General features: G+C 44.1%; 1 protein-coding gene across 4 annotated transcripts in view; it reads right to left on the bottom strand.

The window, feature by feature from the left end:
- The window catches only part of myo7aa (myosin VIIAa), a 194,659-nt gene that overhangs the window by 137,316 nt on the left and 37,744 nt on the right, over positions 1-19,599 (bottom strand). For all 4 annotated transcript variants that reach the window (XM_087988417.1, XM_087988416.1, XM_087988418.1 and 1 more), the window contains exons 7-9: positions 11,300-11,413; positions 6,583-6,736; positions 3,829-3,905 (exon numbers count right to left, since the gene is read on the bottom strand). In XM_087988417.1, coding sequence (XP_087844543.1) covers positions 3,829-3,905; positions 6,583-6,736; positions 11,300-11,413 — 345 coding nt within the window. The remainder of the gene's footprint in view (positions 1-3,828; positions 3,906-6,582; positions 6,737-11,299; positions 11,414-19,599) is intronic.

Here is a 19,599-nt window from a genome sequence, read left to right on the forward strand (position 1 = left end):
TTTTATATCTTTCCCCTCTCACCCTAAACCAATGTCCTCTAGTTCTGGACTCCCCGACCCCAGGGAAAAGACTCTGTCTATTTATCCTATCCATGCCCCTCAATTTTGTAAACCTCTAAGGTCTCCCCTCAGTCTCTGACGTTCCAGGGAAAACAGCCCCAGCCTGTTCAGCCTCTCCCTATAGCTCAAATCCTCCAACCCTGGCAATATCCTTTAAATCTTTTCTGAACCCTTTCAAGTTTCACAACATCTTTCCAATAGGAAGGAGACCAGAATTGCACGCAATATTCCAACAGTGGCCTAACCAATGTCCTGTACAGCCGCAGCATGACCTCCCAACTCCTGTACTCAATACTCTAACCAATAAAGGAAAGCATACCAAACACCTCCTTCACTATCCTATCTACCTGCAACTCCACTTTCAAGGAACTATGAACCTGCACTCCAAGGTCTCTTTGTTCAGCAACACTCCCTAGGACCTTCCCATTAAGTGTATAAGTCCTGCTAAGGTTTGCTTTCCCAAAATGCAGCACTTCGCATTTATCGGAATTAAACTCCATCTGCCACTTCTCAGTCCATAGGCCATCTGGCCCAGATCCTGTTGTAATCTGAGGTAACCCTCTTCGCTGTCCACTACACCTCCAATTTTGGTGTCATCTGCAAACTTATTAACTGTACCTCTTATGCATGCATGCATCCAAATCATTTATGTAAATGACAAAAAGTAGAGGGCCCAGCACTGATCCTTGTGGCACTCGAGTGGTCACAGGCTTCCAGTCTGAAAAACAACCCTCCACCACCACCTTCTGTCTTCTACCTTTGAGCCAGTTCTGTATCCAAATGGCTAGTTCTCCCTGCATTCCATGAAATCTAACCTTGCTAATCAGTCTCCCATGGGGAACCTTGTCAAACGCCTTACTGAAGTCCATAAAAATCACATCTACTGCTCTGCCCTCAATCTTCTTTGTTACTTCTTCAAAAAATTTGATGAAATGAGAGAGACACGATTTCCCACACACAAAGCCATGTTGACTGTCCCGAATCAGTCTTTGCCTTTCCATATACATGTACATCCTGTCCCTCAGGATTCCCTCCAACAACTTGCCCACTACAGAGGTCAGGCTCACCGATCTATAGTTCCCTGGCTGGTCTTTACTGCCCTTCTTAAACAGTGGCACCACGTTTGCCAACCTCCAGTCTTCCGGCACCTCACCGGTGACTATCAATGATACAAATATCTCAGCAAGAGGCCCAGCAATCACTTCTCTAGCTTCCCACAGAGTTCTTGGGTACACCTGATCAGATCCTGGGGATTTATCCACCTTTAACCGTTTCAAGACATCCAGCACTTCCTCCTCTGTAATCTGGACATTTTGCAAGATGTCACCATCTATTTCCCTACAGTCTATATCTTCCATATCCTTTTCCACAGTAAATACTGATGCAAAATATTCATTTAGTATCTCCTTCATTTTCTGTGGCTCCACACAAAGGCGGCCTTGCTGATCCTTGAGGGGCCCTATTCTTTCCCTAGTTAACCTTTTGTCCTTAATATATTTGTAAAAACCCTTTGGATTCTCCTTTAATTCTATGTTCACCCTCCTGATTTCTCTCTTATGTATACTCCTACTTCCTTTATATTCTAAGGATTCACTCTATCTCTCCTGTCTATACCTGACATATGCTTCCTTCTTTTTCTTAACCAAACTCTCAATTTCTTTAGTCATCCAGCATTCCCTCTGCCTACCAGCCTTCCCTTTCAACCTGACAGGAATATACTTTCTCTGGATTCTTGTTATCTCATTTCTGAAGGCTTCCCACTTTCTAGCCATCCCTTTACCTGTGAACAACTGCCTCCAATCAACTTTCAAAAGTTCTTGCCTAATACCGTCAAAATTGGCCTTTCTCCAATTTAGAACTCCAACTTTTAGATCTGGCCTATCTTTTCCATCATTACTTTAAATCTAATAGAATTATGGTTGCTGGCCCCAAAGTGATCCCCCACTGACACCTCAGTAACCTACCCTGCCTTATTTCCAAAGAGTAGGTCAAGTTCTCTAGTAGGTACATCCACATACTGAATCAGAAAATTGTCTTGTACACACTTAAGAAATTCCTCTCCATCTAAACCTTTAACACTATGGCAGTCCCAGTCGATGTTTGGAAAGTTAAAATCTCCTACCATAACCACCCTATTATTCTTACAGATAGCTGAGATCTCCTTACAAGTTTGTTTCTCAATTTCCCTCTGACTATTAGGGGGTCTGTAATACAATCCCAATAAGGTGATCATCCCTTTCTTATTCCTCAGTTCCACCCAAATAATTCCCTGGGTGTATTTCTGGGAATGTCCTCCCTCAGCACAGCTGTAATGCTATCCCTTATCAAAAATACATCATATTTAATGACGTCAACTGAGACTAGGAATAGCTAGACTTGAAAAATAATTAATGGTTTTGTCAGTTAATTTACTAAGAAACTACCTAAGAGTGGATATGAAAACAAGTGTCAGAAATTGTGTAAACTGCTGATTGAGCATTTCAAACTGATGAGGGAAATTAGGATGGAAAATGGGATGGTCTTCATTGCAAGGTTCACGTTCATGAGCAAGGGAGGTCTTATTGCAGCCGGACAGGACTTTGGGGAGACCACACCTGGAGCAGTGTGTGAATAGAGAGAGGCTGTGCGGTAGTTTCACTGGACGGTTAATTGAGACACCCGGATAACATTCTGGGGATCCAGTGTTAAATCTCACCACAGCAGATGGTGAAATTCGAGTTCAATAAATATCTGGAGTCTAATGGTGACCATGAATCCATTGCCAATTGTTTGAAAAAAAAAAATCTGGTTTGCTAATGTCCTCGATGGAAGGAAATCTGCAATCCTTACCTGGTCTGGCCTACATGTAACTCCAGACCAAAACAATGTGCTTGATTCTTGATTACCCTCTGGGCAATAAGGACAGTCACATCCTGTGAATGATTTTATTTTTAAAAAAAAGTTTTGATGTCCTTAAGGTTTTGTGATAGGGAAGTGCAGCAAATGTTTAACAGGTTAACACCCAGGATGGTGGAACAGCCGAATGGAGAGAGATTTGGACAACAGTCTGGAATAACTGCTGTTTAGAGGAATAACAGGGATACCACCTAAATGGATAAAATTTGGACAGGACTGGTATGGCAGACTGGATACTGGGATGATATTTCCTCCAAATTAATTTATCTATAGCAAGAGGGTACGTTCTCAGGTTGGACTGTATTAGAGTGAGAGGAGAAGAAATCTCTTCACTTAGAGGCTCGTGAACCTGTGGAATTCTCTAATACACAAGGCAGTGCAGGTCATGTTACTCATGAAAGAAAGGGATTGATTCCAAGGCACTAAAGGGTATGGGGAGAGGGTGGGGTATGGGCACAGAGATAGAGGATCAGCCATGAGAGAGTGTTGAATGGTGGAAAAGGCTCAATGGGCCAAAAATGCCTACTCTTGCTCTGTAGATTCTGTGATTTACAGACTCCTCTTTAATCAACACTATTAGAATATTCTGAAATGGTGGTGTATGGTGTGGTTGGAGGCTCTATTAGGGCAAAGTGAATTCTGAACCAGTTTTGAAGAAAATAGACTGAAAATACAAGTGGCTTTTGGACACAGATGACTTGCATTTACAACTCCTCCAGCATTTCAGTGGTTTGGACACTTTTTCCACAGAGATGTTACCAATAGAAGCAAATGAATGTTCTATATTAGACACCTGTATTGTTTACGAATGGACACAGACAGACAGACAGACAGACGTTAAAAAAGTTTTAAAAAAAACAAACAAACATTCACCTCAAGCAGAGTAGCAGCAGACATCAAATGCGTGGAGTAGACAACCTCACATGAATCCAAATTATCATACACTCGAGCTGAAGGATCAGCAGAATAAACATAAGTAAGTGATCTCAATGGCAATTTGAATAAACATTGAATATTCTTGCTTATTATACTAGAGGCACAACACAAGGATCCCAGCTGCACTAAGTATAAAAATGCTAAACCATGTTACCAGTAAGATGCACACAGGTGCTTCTAGTGACAACACAACTCTCTTAAGGAGGCAGTTAACTTTTATTTATTCACAGATGTGGGTATCGCTGGCTGGGCAAGTGTTTATTACCCACCCCAGCTGTGCTCGAGAAGGTGGTACCTTCCTGAATGACTGCAGTCCATGTGCTGTGGGTAGACCCACAATGTCCTTGGGGAGAGAACTCCAGAATTTTCATCCAGTGACAATGAAGGAACAACAATATATTTCCAAGTCAGGAAGAGAGTGGCTAGGAGTGCAATCTACTGGGAGGCGGTATTTCCACATACCTGTTGCCCTTGGAAGTGGTCATGGGCTTGGAAGGTGCTGCCTAAGGATCTTTGGTGAATTAGTGCAGTGCATCTTGTAGATGGCACACACTGCTGCTACAGATGGGGCATCAGTGACAGTGGGAATGGGTGTTTATGGATGTAGTACCAAGTGTCTGCTTTGTCCTGGATGGTGTGTCTAGCATAGTGTGTTGTTGGAGCTGCACCCATTCAGCTAAGTGGGGGACATTCCATCACATTCCTGACTTGTGCCTTGTAGATGGTGGACAGGCTTTTGGGATCACAAAGACTATATCTTTTGAGTTTTATTTTGGATGGTGTTCAAAAATGGCAGTAGGATTACTATAGACCAAGGACAGTGGAAATATTTGCTGCACTTCTTATTTAAAAAGTACCTGAAGCTCATTAGAAGTTGTGTTTATACTGCTGCTTCATTCAAGTGGTGGCACACAATGTTTGAGACACGGTGACACTATTGGTGTGTGGTTAGAGGGAGCTTTATCCAGAAACAGACGGCAGGTTAGTTTTACAACTCAGATCAGTTGTCCAGACAGGATATAAGCAGCATGACAACAACTGTCTGGTCTCAGGCAGGTGGACAAAGAGAGGACAATCAAAAGGGTGGAATCTTTCTATCCACTTCTTTAGTGAAGGAACAGCCAACCTGAAACAGCCACCACCATTTCCTAAAAGTTGCTGCCTCTAACCAGTGACTGAGAAATCAAACAGAGAGCGTGCTGTGTGTCTTCAGTAAAGAACTTGGCTACAAAGATCAGAGATCAGAAGGGACACTCATTGAATCCTGTGGACTGGTGCTAACAAACTGCATTCTTTTAATTTCCTTTTCTTCCAACTCATTTGTGAGGAGGAGTGTAGTCAAACACTGGACCTGGGGTGCGGGTGCATAGCTCCTTCAAAATGGCATCACACGTAGACAGGATGGAAAAGGCAGCATTTGGCCTGATTTGGAGATGCCGGTGTTGGACTGGGGTGTGCAAAGTTAAAAATCACATCAGATTGTAGCCCAACAGGTTTATTTGAAAGCACTAGCTTTCGGAGCACTGTTCAACTACCTGAAGGAGCAGCGCTCCCAAATAAGTCTGTTGGATTATAACCTGATGTTGAGAGATTTTTAGCATTTGGCATGCTTGCCTTCAAATCGGTCACAGCATTGACCACAGGAGTTTGGATATCATGTTACAGGACATTGGTGAGGCCAGATTTGGAGTGCTGTATACAATTCTGGTCATCCTGCTACAGGAAAGATGTTACTAAACTGAAAAATTGTGCAAAAAAAAAAACAAAACAAAAAAGATTTACAAGGACATTAACGAGATTGTAGGGTTCAATTTATAAGGAGAGATTGGGACGTTTCTCTCTGGAGCATAGGAAGCTGAAGGATGACATTATAGAGATTTATAAAATCAATGATGGGCATGTAGAAGGTGAATAGTCAAGGTCTTTTCCCCGAGGAGAATCCAAAAAGAGAGAGGGCATAGGTATACGGTGAGGGGGGAAAACATTTCAAAGGGACTTTAGAGGCTACATTTTCCATACAAGAGGGTGGTGCGTGTATGGAATGAGCTGCCAGAGGAAGTGGTGGACACTGGTACAATTGCAACATTTAAAAGGCATCTGGATGAGTATATGAAACGGATCAGTTGTCCACACTGAGGGTTTAAGAGGGAAATAGGCCAAATGGGACTAGATTAGGATATGTGGTTGGCCTGGACGAGTTGGACCGAAGGGGCTGTTTCCAATATGAAAACATTGAGTACACATCAAAAAGGCATCATTGACCCCAAACTACTTTGGTAAGTCTTCAGGCTGGGGAACGTCGAAAAGCAAACCCTTCTTTCAGAGTGTTTGGTAGCTGTTCGCGTTGGCAATGATAGCAAGATCGCAGGGACAAGTAACCAGTCCGACTGCCTCAGGATACTGCTCAAGGGAACAACATTGGCCAGGAACACAGCACAACTCAACGTTCCTTTAAAGAGCATCATGGGAACCTCATCGCCACATGAACTGTCACTGCTTTTATTTAGCACCGGTTCAAAGAGACCTGCAAAGGACCTCTGCATTTCGACACCACTTCGCTCAATACCCTAAGAAGGTAATGCAACGACAAGCCACTTAAGGTAAAATATACCCCACCCACCCCACCCCCGAATCACGAATCTGAATTCCCAGCTTTCCCTCCATTGTAAAGCAGATCACCCTCAGATTTACATTCGTAAGACAGATTGCCCATGTGCAGAATCGCAGCCATCAGTTTGGAGATCTCCCAGTTCTCGGTGTCAGTGAACATGAGAACCTTCATGGCCGAGCGAATGTTGGCATACTCCTTACTGTCATCTCGGCCATCACAGGAAGTGCACTGCCCCTGGAACACACAATACAATGTCATACAGTCACAGAGATGGACAGCATGGAAACAGGCCCTTCAGTCCAACTCTTCCATGTTGACCAGATATCCCAACCTAATCTAGTCCCATTTACCAGCATGTGGCCCATATCCCTCCAAACCCTTCATATACCCATCAAAATGCCTTTTAAATGTTGTAATTATGACAGCCTCCACCACTTCCTCTGGCAGCTCACTTCATACACACTAGCTCTGCATGAAAAAGTTGCCCTTTTTTAGGTCCCTTTTAAATCTTTCCTCTCTCACCCTAAACCTATGCCCTCTAGCTCTGGACTCCCCCACCCCAATGAAAAGACCTTGTCTATTTACCCTATCCATGCACCTCATGATTTTACAAACTTCTAGGAGGTCACCCCTCAGCCTCCGACACTCCAGGGAAAATAACCCTAGTCTATTCAGCCTCACCCTATAGCACAAATCCTCCAAACCTGGCAACATCCTTGTAAATCTTTTCTGAACCCTTTCAAGTTTCACAACATCCTTCCTATAAGAGGGAGGCCAGAATTGAACACAATATTCCAAAAGTGGCCTAATAAACGTCCTATAGAGCTGTAACATGACCTCCCAACTGCTATACTCAATACTCTGACCAATAAAGGAAAGCATACCATATGGCTTCTTCACTATCCTATCTACCTGCGACTATTTTCAAGGATCTATGAACCTGCATTCCAAGGTGTCAGTATTCAGCAGCACACCCCAGGACTTCCCAGTACATGCGTAAGTCTTGCCCTGATTTGCCTTACCAAAATGCAGCACCTCACATTTATCCAAATTAAGCTCCATCTGCCACTCCTCAGCCCATTAGTCCATCTGATCCAAGATCTCATTGTACTCGGAGATAACCTTCTTTTCTGTCGACTCCGCCTCCAATTTTGTCATGATTAGATTCCCTACACTGTGGAAACAAGCCATTTGGCTCATCACGTCCACACTGACCCTCTGAAGAGTAACCCACACAGGCCTATTTCCCTACACTTAGCCCTGACTAATACACCTAACAGTATGGGCAATTTAGCCTGGCCAAATCACATAACCTGACTGTTGGAGGAAACCGGAGCACCCGGATGAAACCCCCGCAGACACGGGGAGAATGTGCAAACTCCACACAGAGAACCGCCAGAGGCTGGAATCAAACCCAGGTCCCTGGTGCTGTGAGGCAGCAGTGCTAACCACTGAGCCACAGTGCTGCATTAACTGTCCATCTGCAACATTACTAACTGTACCTCCTATGTTCACATTCAAATCATTTACATAAAAAGAAAATCAGTGGACCTAGAGCCAATTATTGTGGCACACCATCGGTCACTGGCCTCCAGTCTGAAAAACAACTCTCCACCACCATCCTGTCTTCTACCTTTGAGCCAGTTGGGTATCCAAATGGCTAGTTCTCCCTGTGATCTAACCAATCTACCATGAAGAACTTTGACAAATACCTTATTGAAGTCCATAGAGATCATGTCCATCACTCTGCCCTTATCAATCCTCTTCATTACTACAAAAACTCAATTAAGTTTGAGAGACATGACTTCCCATGCACAAAGCCATGTCGACTATCCTTAATCAGTTCTTGACTTTCCAAATACATGTAAATCCTATCCCTCTGGATTCCCCCCAACAACTTGCCCATGCCACACCGTGCTTCCAGGTTTATAAATCCCTAGCTTTTCCTTACCACCTTTCTTAAATAGTGGCACCCCGTTCGTGTTATGAAGGTGTAGGTGTGTACTGTACCTTTAAGAGAGAGGGGAAACTCGCAGGGACTGACTGAAAGCACAGAGTGGGCTGAACAATTTAAAAATGTAACATTTGGTTGAAACAAACAGCTGGAGTTGCATTGCCATGGAACAAAAACAAATTCAAATTTGGCCAGTTTAAATTACACCCCAGATACTAAAATCCAAATCAAATTTGAATTTTACTGCTCGAGGGGACATCAAGCTAATGAAATGATCCAATGTTTTGGGGTATAAAAATCAGAAATTTTGAACAGTTAGGGTGAGAACAGCAAAGGGCACCAGTACAGACTGCCAGCCAAATAGCTCTCTGAAAAGGTACCTGTCCATAAGGAAAGTTGTGCAACAGAAGACTGAAGAAAAGATGACCCAGAAATCCACAGGAATGTACTGTCTCTGGACTCCCGTTGTGTGTCATGGATAAATAGGTATAGAGCTACACAGAACGTGAGGGGTCCTTGTGTCTCAATGCAGACGAGGAACACTTTAACCAAGTTAGTGGCAGTCTAGGATTGGTCCCTGAGAAAGATGTCAAAGATCGGTGGAGCAGATCAGGAAAAACAAAGTGAAAAGATATTACAGGGTCAGGAAAATTGACCTATATCATAATCATCAACCTGTTCAGGTGTTATTATACATCTCTAGAGCAGATGGGCCTCCCAGTCCAGGGATAGGGACATTCCCACAAGAGGGCTGTTCAGGGAACCAGATTTTCTTTTCCTAAACTACTTTTTTCATCAATCTGTTCAGAAATGTTATTACAACACCCCTCTGGAAAAGGGTGAAGCTTGAACCTGGGCCTCCTGGTCTGGGGTAGGGATACTACCATTGTTCCGCAAGAGGATCTTTTAGGGAACCTGGTAAAAGGAAATGAAAATAAAGATCAGGTGTGAGCCAACTGAATACTCGAACAGTTTGGTGGGCTATAAGATCAGAATTGTCCATGTCAAATTGCCCATAGTGTTCAGGAATGTGTAGGTTAGGTGCATTAGTCAGGGGTAAATGTAGAGTGATGGGGAATGGGACTGGGGTAAGATACTCTTCGGAGGGTCAGTATGGAATTGTTGGGCCAAAGGGCCTGTTTCCACACTAAGGATTCTAAGATCTAAGATCCCAAGGTTTCCAAAGAAGTGGGTTGAAGTTATAGTCTCAACACAGGGTAGGTTTGTAATTTTAATATTCTCCCTTCGAATGAAGGTGCAATGGTGGGACCCATTCACTGCTCAATTCATGGGATTTCAACAATGAAAAAGGTATACCATCAAGCTTGCAATTCTTCACTCCAAACTCAGATGGTGTAGGGTCTTCCCAGAAACAAAAGGAGTGGTGAGCTGGGGAAATCTGGACAACTACCCCACCTCCTGGCAGCCTGTTGGAATATTGGAAGAGTAGAGTAAGGAATGGCAGAGTGTGTGTTGGCCAAATACACAAAAAGAGTCAGATATGCATGTTAGGAGCAGGAATGGGCCATTTGACTCCTCAAATCCTTTTCCGCTATTCAAAAAGATCATAGCTGACTGTAATGTAGTCAGAACTGTTTCACTGATTCTACCAGATTTGCTTTGACTCCCGAATTAGTCACGAATTTCACCTCTGTCTTAAACATATTCAATGACGCTTCCTCCATAAAACTCTGGATGAGAAATTTCCACACACTGACAACCCTCAAGAGGAAAGATTTCCTCATTTTTCATCTCAAAGGGATATCCTTGACTTTTGAAACAAAAACAGTCTCCTCTAGCTCTAACACAAACAAAAACAGAAGTTGTTGGAAAAGCTCAGCAATTCTGGCAACATCTGTGGAGAGAAATCAGAGTTAATGTTTCGGGTTGATTGACCAGTCCTCAGAACCTCCCTTTCGCTCTGTTCTCTTCCACATTCTTTCAACATCCATTCTCACCAAGTCCCTTCAAATTCTTACACGTTGTAATAAACTCTCCTGCCAAACTCCAGCGGATACAGGCCTGGCCTATCTACGCTTTCCTCGTAAGATAATCCCCACTCCAGAGACCTGAGCACAAAAGATCTTTGCTGAATTTCCAGTGCAGTACAAAAGGAAGTGCTATATTGTTGGAGGAGCTGATTTTCGGATGTAGCATTAGATTGATCCATGGTCTCAGCTGTTTGTGTAAAGTGTGGGTGTAACAGGCCAGCAAGTGTCGCTCATTCCTAATCGCCCCTTGAACCAAAAAGCTGCATTTCAGAGGGCATTGCTTTGGGTTTGGAGTCACATGTTATCAGGCTGGGAAAGGACTGAGAGCTTCCCTTCCCTGTAGAGAATTATGGAACTAAATGGATTTTTATGACATATCAATCAAGGGTTACATGGTCACCATTAGGCCAATTCCAGACTTTTATCGAGTACAAATTGCACTCTCTGTCACGGTGCGATTCAAACCAGTGTCTAGAATGTGGATTACTACTGTGCCAGGTCCTTCACTAAACCAAAGAGGAAATGATTGTGGGACATTATTTCAAACAACAGATTCGGTCTTAAATTTTTAACTCTTTAACCAGTTGGTATGGATTATCTGGTCAGTATCAAGTTGCTGCTTGAGAGATCCTATTGTGTGCAAACTGCTAGCTGCCCAGCCACACAGTGATTATACTCTATGAGCTGCCAATTGAATTAGAATATCTTCAGATTGTCAAAGGCACTACATAAGTGCAAGTTTTCCCTGCAAATCTATGAGTCTGCCTTTAATCACTCAATCCTACCCTTTCAGGATTGATGCATACAACGTCTCTCAAACTGATCAGCAACCCCTCCCCACCCAGCTCTCACCATTGTTAAGTAGGTGTAATCCGTAGCTTTGCTCAGACCCAGTGCCTTCTTCTGGTCCATACTCATTCCCATCAACATACAGTAAAAGATGTGATAGTTCCTCTCTCCTTCAGCCTGCAGAAGAGGAAGAAATGGAAATTAAATTGAAGAACATATTTGTGGAGGACAGCAAATTAACTAAACTGATCATCTCACTACTGAAGGTGGAATGGGGTCCCCGCCAAAGGGCCAGATTCCCAGGAATAGATTCCTTTTGATATTCAGCAGGCCCCATTACACACATTGCTCACTTCTGGGATGACGTGTGCGTTGGGAGGATGTCTTCCCCCATTTCTGCAGGCAACTGGTTGTTTAAGAGTCATACAGCACATTAACAGACCCTTCGGCCCAACCAGTCCATGCCGAGATAAATGCGTGGTGCTGCATTTTGGGAAAGCAAATCTTAGCAAGACTTATACACTTAATGGTAAGGTCCTAGGGAGTGTTGCTGAACAAAGAGACCTTGGAGTGCAGGTTCATAGTTCCTTGAAAGTGGAGTCACAGGTAGATAGGATACTGAAGGCAGCATTTGGTATGCTTTCCTTTATTGGTCAGAGTATTGAGTACAAGAGTTGGGATGTCACGTTGTGGCTGTACAGGACATTGGTTAGGCCACTGTTGGAATATTGTGTGCAATTCTAGTCTCCTTCTTATCAGAAGGAAGGATCGTGAGAAACTTGAAAGGGTTCAGAAAAAGATTTACAAGGATGTTGCCAGGGTTGGAGGATTTGAGCTATAGGGAGAGATTGAACAGGCTGGGGCTGTTTTCCCTGGAGCATCAGAGGCTGAGAGGTGACCTTATAGAGGTTTATAAAATCATGAGGTATGGGTATGATAGATAGCCAAGGTTTTTTTCCCCCCCCCAGGGTAGGGGAGTCCAGAACTAGAGGGCATAGGTTTAGGGTGAGAGGGGAAAGATATAAGAGAGACCTAAGGGCAATATTTTCACACACAGAGGGTGAGATGTGTATGGAATGAGCTGCAAGAGGAAGTGGATGAGGCTGGTACAATTACAACATTTAAAAGGCATCTGGATGGGTAGATAAATAGGAAGAGTTTGGAGGGATATGGGCCGGGTGCTGGCAGGTGGGACTAGATTGGGTTGGGATATCTGGTCGACACGGACGAGTTAGGCCGAAGATTCTATGACCATAATCCCAAACTAAATTAGTCCCACTGCCTCACTTCCAGTCTCCAAAAGGTATCAGCTAGTTTTATTCAATACTGTTTGGCCATTCAACCCCCTCCCCCAGCACCTCCCCCTCCCCTCCCCCACTCCATTCCCACCCATCACGTATACTCAACAGGTCAAAAACAGTTTAGCGATTAAAACAAAACCGCAAGCAACCCACAGGAATGCCATCTCACACACATTTGATAAAAGAAACCTAAAACTCTCATTCACAAAAATAAATATTTCAAATGGCCTCAAATTGTCAGTTGTATAAACAAACAAAGAAACCTCTATTCAGTCACCACAAAGACAAAGACAATTAAATCCTACAGTCTCTTGAAACTGGCAGTTGAATAGGACCTCAGCCCCATCCCCTGCCCCCTCCTGAGATAAGCAGTTTTGGAACTTTTGAAAATTCTGTCAAGCATTCCTAATAGACACAGCTATTAATCCCAGTCCACTGGAAATATCATGAAGTCTTTTGAATTGTACGAAGAACAGATTATGTTTTTTGAGTTACCTATTTGACAGGAACAAACAATCCCATACAAATATCATTATTTCTTCATGGTTTTGTTTTTACAGCGTGACCACTCTTCAGTCTACATGTCTCTAAAATATACAGTCGTACCTCTCGTAACTTTTATGCCTCACTACTACTAAATTCCAGAATTTCTTCACATGGCCAGGATACTGGACACAACCAGGACAGTATGTTCCCAAGAAAAATCTTTACACAACAAATTCAGTACACTACATTGAAAGACAACATAAACTCAGGCAGTACCAGTCTACAGAGTGCAGAGCAGATGGAGCTGGATGTATATGTGCATAGTTCACTGAAGGTGGTAAGGTAGAGGCAGCAGTAAATAAAACAGACATTGTTCTTGTCCTCTATACCACTATTAATATAGCCAAGAGTAAGGAGGTGATATTGAGCTTGTACAAGGCACTTGTTTGTGAACGTAGAGTTGTGGCTGCCACATTCTAGGAAAGATGTGAATGCATCAGAGACTGTGCAGTAGCAATTCACAGGAATGGTTCCAGGGATAAGACACTTCAGTGATGAGGAGGGATTGAAGAGATGGAGACTGGTCTCCTTGGAGAGACAGAGCAAGAGGAGATCAGATTAAAAACTTCCAAAATCACGAGCAGGCTGGACAGAACAGACAAGGAGAAGCTGATCCTGTTTGTAAAAGGAACACGAATGAGAGGGGGATAAATTTAAAGCGATGCGTAAACAAAGCAAGGGTGATGAGAGAACAAAAATCTTTTCCACCAGGTTATTACAATATGGATGCACTGCCCAGGAATGTGGTAACAGGCAGGAGGCTGGAAGAACACAGCAAACCAGGCAGCATCAGGAGAGTTCAAAAGGTAGGAGTTAGAGGGTGGTGGTGGAGGAGAGTTGTTTTTCAGACTGGAGACTTGTGACCAGTGGAGTGTCACAAGGATCGGTGCTGGGTCCACTACTTTTTCTCATTTATATAAATGGTTTGGATATGAGCATAAGAGGTACAGTTTGTAAGTTTTGCAGATGACACCAAAATTGGAGGTGTAGTGGACAGCGAAGAGGATTACCTCTGATTACAACAGGATCTTGATCAGATGGGCCAATGGGCTGAGAAGTGGCGGATGGAGTTTAATTCAGATAAATGTGAGGTGCTGCATTTTGAGAAATCAAATCATAGCAGGATTTATACACTTAATGGTAAGGTCCTAGGGAGTGTTGCTGAACAAAGAGAGTGCAGATTCATAGCTCCTTGAAAGTGGAGTCGCAGGTAGATAGGGTAGTGAAGAAGGTGTTTGGTATGCTTTCCTTTATTGGTCAGAGTATTGAGTACAGGAGTTGGGAAGAATGTTGCAGCTGTACAGGACATTGGTTAGGCCACTGTTGGAATATTGCATACAATTCTGGTCTTCTTCCTATCAGAAGGATATTGTGAAACTTGAAAGGGTTCAGAAAAGATTTACAAGGATGTTGCCAGGGTTGGAGAATTTGAGCTATAAGGAGAGGCTGAACAGGCTGGGGCTGTTTTTGCTGGAGTGTCAGAGGCCGAGGGGTGACCTTAGAGGTTTACAAATTCATGAGGGGCATAGATAGGATAAATAAACAAAGTCTTTTCCATGGGGTAGGAGAGAACTAGAGGGCATAGGTTTAGGGTGAGGGGGAAAAAAAATAAAAGAGACCCAAGAGGCAACGTTTTCATGCAGAGGGTGGTACGTGTATAGAATGAGCTTCCAGAGGAAGTGGTGGAGGCTGATACAATTGCAACATTTAAGAGGCATTTGGATGGGTATATGAATAGGAAGGGTTTGGAGGGATACGGGCCGGGTGCTGGCAGGTGGGACTAGATTGGGTTGGGATATCTGGTCAGCATGGACGGGTTGGACCGAATGGTCTGTTTCCATGCTGTACATCTCTATGACTCTAGGAGGGGGAAAAGTCGATATTTCGGGTGTAACCCTTCTTCAGGACTGGGAGTGGGTGTGGGGGAAGCTGGATGGGGCTGAGGTCCTATTCAATTGCCACTTTATAAAAAACATTAAAGTAAGGGGACACTTAGGAAGCAGCGATCATAATATGGTCGAGTTCAGTCGCAGTTTGAAAGAGAGAAGGCAAAATCGGATGTAATTGCGTTACAGTTAAATAAAGGTAATTATGAGGGCATGAGAGAGGAACTGACGAAAATAGACTGGAAGCAGAGCCTAGCGGGGAAGACAGTAGAGCAAAAATGGCAGGAGTTTGTGGGTATAATTGAGGACACTGTACAGAGGTTCATCCCCAAGAAAAGAAAGATTATCCGGGGAGGGATTAGACAGCTATGGCTGACAAAGGAAGTCAGGAAATCTATCAAAGAAAAAGAGAGAGATCCTATAAAGTGGCCAAGAGCACTGGGAAATCAGAAGATTCGGAAGGCTACAAAAACAAACAGAGGATAACAGAGAGAAATAAGGAAGGAGAGGATCAAATATGAAGGTAGGCTAGCCAGTAATATTAGAAATGATAGTAAAAGTTTCTTTCAGTACATAAGAAACAAACGACAGGCATAAGTAGACATTGGGCCACTTCAAACTGATGCTGGAAGACTAGTGATGGGAGATAAGGAAATAGCAGGAGTACTTAATAAGTACTTTGCGTCAGTCTTCACAGTGGAAGACATGAATAATATCCCAACAATTAAAGGGAGTTAGGGGGCTGAGTTGAGTATGGTTGCCATTACAAAAGAGAAAGTGCTAGAAAAGCTAAAAGATCTTAAAATTGACAAATCTCCTGGCCCCGATGGGCTACATCCTAGAGTTCTGAGGGAGGTGGCTGAGGAAATAGCGGAGGCTTTGGTTGAGATCTTTCAAAAGTCACTGGAGTCAGGGAAAGTCCCGGATGATTGGAAGATCGCTGTTGTAACCCCATTGTTCAAGAAAGGATCAAGACAAAAGATGGAAAATTATAGGCCAATTAGCCTAACCTCGGTTGTTGGTAAATTCTAGAATCCATCGTTAAGGATGAGGTTTCTAAATTCTTGGAAGAGCAGGGTCGGATTAGAACAAGTCAACATGGATTTAGTAAGGGGAGGTCGTGCCTGACAAACCTGTTGGAATTCTTTGAAGAGGTGACAAGTAGGTTAGACCAGGGAAACCCAGTGAATGTGGTCTACCTAGACTTCCAAAAGGCCTTTGATAAGGTGCCACATGGGAGGCTGCTGAGCAAGGTGAGGGCCCATGGGGAGCTACTGGTATGGATTGAGGATTGGCTGTCTGACAGAAGACAGAGTTGGGATAAAAAGGTTCTTTTTCGGAATGGCAGCTGGTGACAAGCGGTGTCCCACAGGGTTTAGTGTTGGGGCCGCAGCTGTTCACATTATATATTAACGATCTGGATGAAGGGACTGGGGGTATTCTAGCGAAGTTTGCTGATGATACGAAGATAGGTGGACAGGCAGGTAGTACTGAGGAAGTAGGGCGGCTGCAGAAGGATCTAGACAGTTTGGGAGAGTGGTCCAGGAAAAGGCTGATGGAATTCAATGTGAGCAAGTGCGAGGTCTTGCACTTTGGAAAAAAGAATACAAGCATGGACTACTTTCTAAACGGTGAGAAAATTCGTAAAGCCAAAGTACAGAGGGATCTGGGAGTGCTAGTTGAGGATTCTCTAAAGGTAAACATGCAGGTTGAGTCCGTGATTAAGAAAGCGAATGCAATGTCGTCATTTATCGCAAGAGGGTTGGAATATAAAAGCAGCGATATGCTACTGAGACTTTATAAAGCTCTGGTTAGGCCCTATTTGGAGTACTGTGTCCAGTTTTGGTCCCCACACCTCAGGAGGGACATACTGGCACTGGAGCGTGTCCAGCGGAGATTCACACAAATGATCCCTGGAATGGTAGGTCTAACATATGAGGAACAACTGAGGATCCTGGGATTGTATTCATTGGAGTTTAGAAGATTAAAGCGGAGATCTAATAGAAATTTACAAGATAATACATGGCTTGGAGAGGGTGGACGCTAGGAAATTGTTTCCGTTAGGCGAGGAGGCTAGGACCCGTGGACACAGCCTTAGAATTAGAGGGGGTAAATTCAGAACAGAAATGCGAGACATTTCTTCGGCCAGAGAGTGGTGGGCCTGTGGAATTCATTGCCGCAGAGTGCAGTGGATACCGGGACGCTAAATGTCTTCAAGGCAGAGATCGATAAATTATTGATGTCACAAGGAATTAAGGGATACGGGGAGAATGCGGGTAAGTGGAGTTGAAACGCCCATTAGCCATGATTGAATGGCAGAGTGGACTCGATGGGCCGAATGGCCTTACTTCTGCTCCTATGTCTTATGGTGAAGTGGGGATAGGTGGAGGATATGACCTGGTTGATCAATGGGAGGAATGTGTAAAGATAAAGTGATGCTGGAAAAGCACAGCAGGTCAGGCAGCATCTGAGGAGCAGGGGAAAAAAAAAATTCGATGTTTCGGGCAAAAGCTCTTCAATCAGGAATGAATCCGGTTAGTGGCAGAGAGCAACGGAAGGGGGCGGGGCATGGGAAGGGCGGTTATTTGAAATTGGAGAAATCAAACGTCCAGTCCTCCGGGTTGTCGGCTGCCCAGGTGGAAGATGAGGTGTTGTTCCTTCAATTGGCGGTTTGGTTCGTTGCAGCAATGGAGGATGGTCATGCCCGAAAGGGATTGGTTGGGGGAATTGAAGTGTGCGGTGACTGGGAGGTCCCTACGGGCCCAGCTGTGATGCTTGGTGGACCTTTCCCCGAGTTTACGTTCGGTCTCCCCGATGTAGAGAAGACCACATTGGGAGCACCTGATGCAGTAAACTCGATTTGAAAAGAGACAGGTGGGCCTCTGTCTCACCTGGAAGGACTGTTTAGGACCCTGGATTGAGGAGAGAGGGGTGGTGTATCCACACGTTTTGCATCTTTTCTGATGGCAGGAGAAGGTGCCTAGGGGTTTGGGCAGGGTCAGTTGGGATAGTGGCACAAACCAAGGAATGTCATTGGGAACAGTCCTTGCGGAAGGCAGAGGGGGTGGGGAGGGGAAGATGTTCTTGGTGGTGAGGTCTAGTTGTAGCTGGTGGAAATGTTTATGGATGATGAGTTGGATGCGGAGACTGGTGAGGGTGGTAGGTGAGGACAAGGGGGACTGTCTTTATTGCATTTGGGGGAGTGGAGTGGGGGCTTGGAGCAGTGGACTGGGGAATGGAGGTGGTGCAGTGGAGGGCTGTCTGGAAGACAGAGGGGAGGAAAATGTGGCAAAAGGCACAACTGAGGCATTTTAAAAAAGGGAATTAGATGTTTTTGTGGAAAGTAATAGCATACAGAGATAGGAGGAAAAGACAAAGGCTGGTAGGCAAAAAAGTGCAGACACTGGTGATCAGAGTCGAGAGTGTGATGCTGGAAAAACACAGCCGATCAGGCAGCATCCGTGGAGCAGGAGAATCTACATTTCAGGCAAAAGCTCTTCATCAGGATCAGAAAGTTTGGTAAATGCCAGGCCAGGTATTCAAGCTGATGGGCTGAAATGGCCTCCCCCTGCCACCACAATAATTCAGAGATTCTGTGGATGCTGGCCATCATGCCTTCGAAGTAAATCTCTGGACTGAGTAAGCATCACTGGTGCAGTTTCCCTCAAATAAAACCTGGCAAGAGGAGGGGCAAAAACAAACACTAAATCATGAGAAACAAAAAAAAAACAAATAACACGGGCCAGCAAGACAATCTGATGGGTTAGTTTCAGAAGACCAGGTCTTCAACTGTGATAAAGTGCAGAGATACAGCAAATACAAAACATAGCAAGGGACAGTGAAGTGTAAAAAGGTGTTCCAAAATTCAGTGTGGATCCAAGTTTATCAATGCCTTAAACAAAAGCCTGTAAACAAAGTCAGACATTACATTTTCAAAGATGCCTTGTAGGACAGTGCATTTTTTAAACTAACACTCCGGTCCCAAAATAGGGAACAGCGTAGAGTGGGGAGAATAGGAATGAGGGGTGGGAGGTGATGCTGGAAAGGGATCCACGCTATAACTGAAATATTAAAAAAGGTCTAAGACAACAGCCTGACTGACTAGCAGGTGAAGAACAGAACCAAATCACAAGGGCAGCCACTTGGCATGCCTGTCCAAATAGCTCAATTCAGCTGGGTATTAGCCAAGTCTTTGGCTGCTGGACTACACAGTAATGGCATTTTATACACTTCCCCAGCTAGATATTAGCAAAGTTATCAGCTAGCTAAGTTGCTGTTTTCACTTTTCAATCCCTAAATGATGGTTCATTAATTATTTATTAACCTGTAATTATTTTACGTAACTGCTTTAATTTTTCCCCAAAACCATAGGACCCCTACAGTGTGGAAGCAGGCCATTCAGCCCATCAAGACCAAATCAACTCTCCAAAGAGCATCCCACCCAGATCCACCCCCCCTACCTTACCCCTGTAATGCTGCATTTCCCATGGCTAATCCAGCTGGCCTGCACAGCTCTGGGACAATTTATGGTTGATCCACCTCATCCATAGGTCTCTGGACTGTGGAAGGAAACCAGAGAAAACCCACGCAGACACAGAGAGAATGTGCAAACTCCCCACACACAGTTGCC

The sequence above is a fragment of the Chiloscyllium plagiosum genome, unplaced genomic scaffold, assembly GCF_037043375.1.
Source record: "Chiloscyllium plagiosum isolate Xiang-an unplaced genomic scaffold, Cpla_swu_hap1 HiC_scaffold_6, whole genome shotgun sequence".
NCBI classification, from domain to species: domain Eukaryota; kingdom Metazoa; phylum Chordata; class Chondrichthyes; order Orectolobiformes; family Hemiscylliidae; genus Chiloscyllium; species Chiloscyllium plagiosum.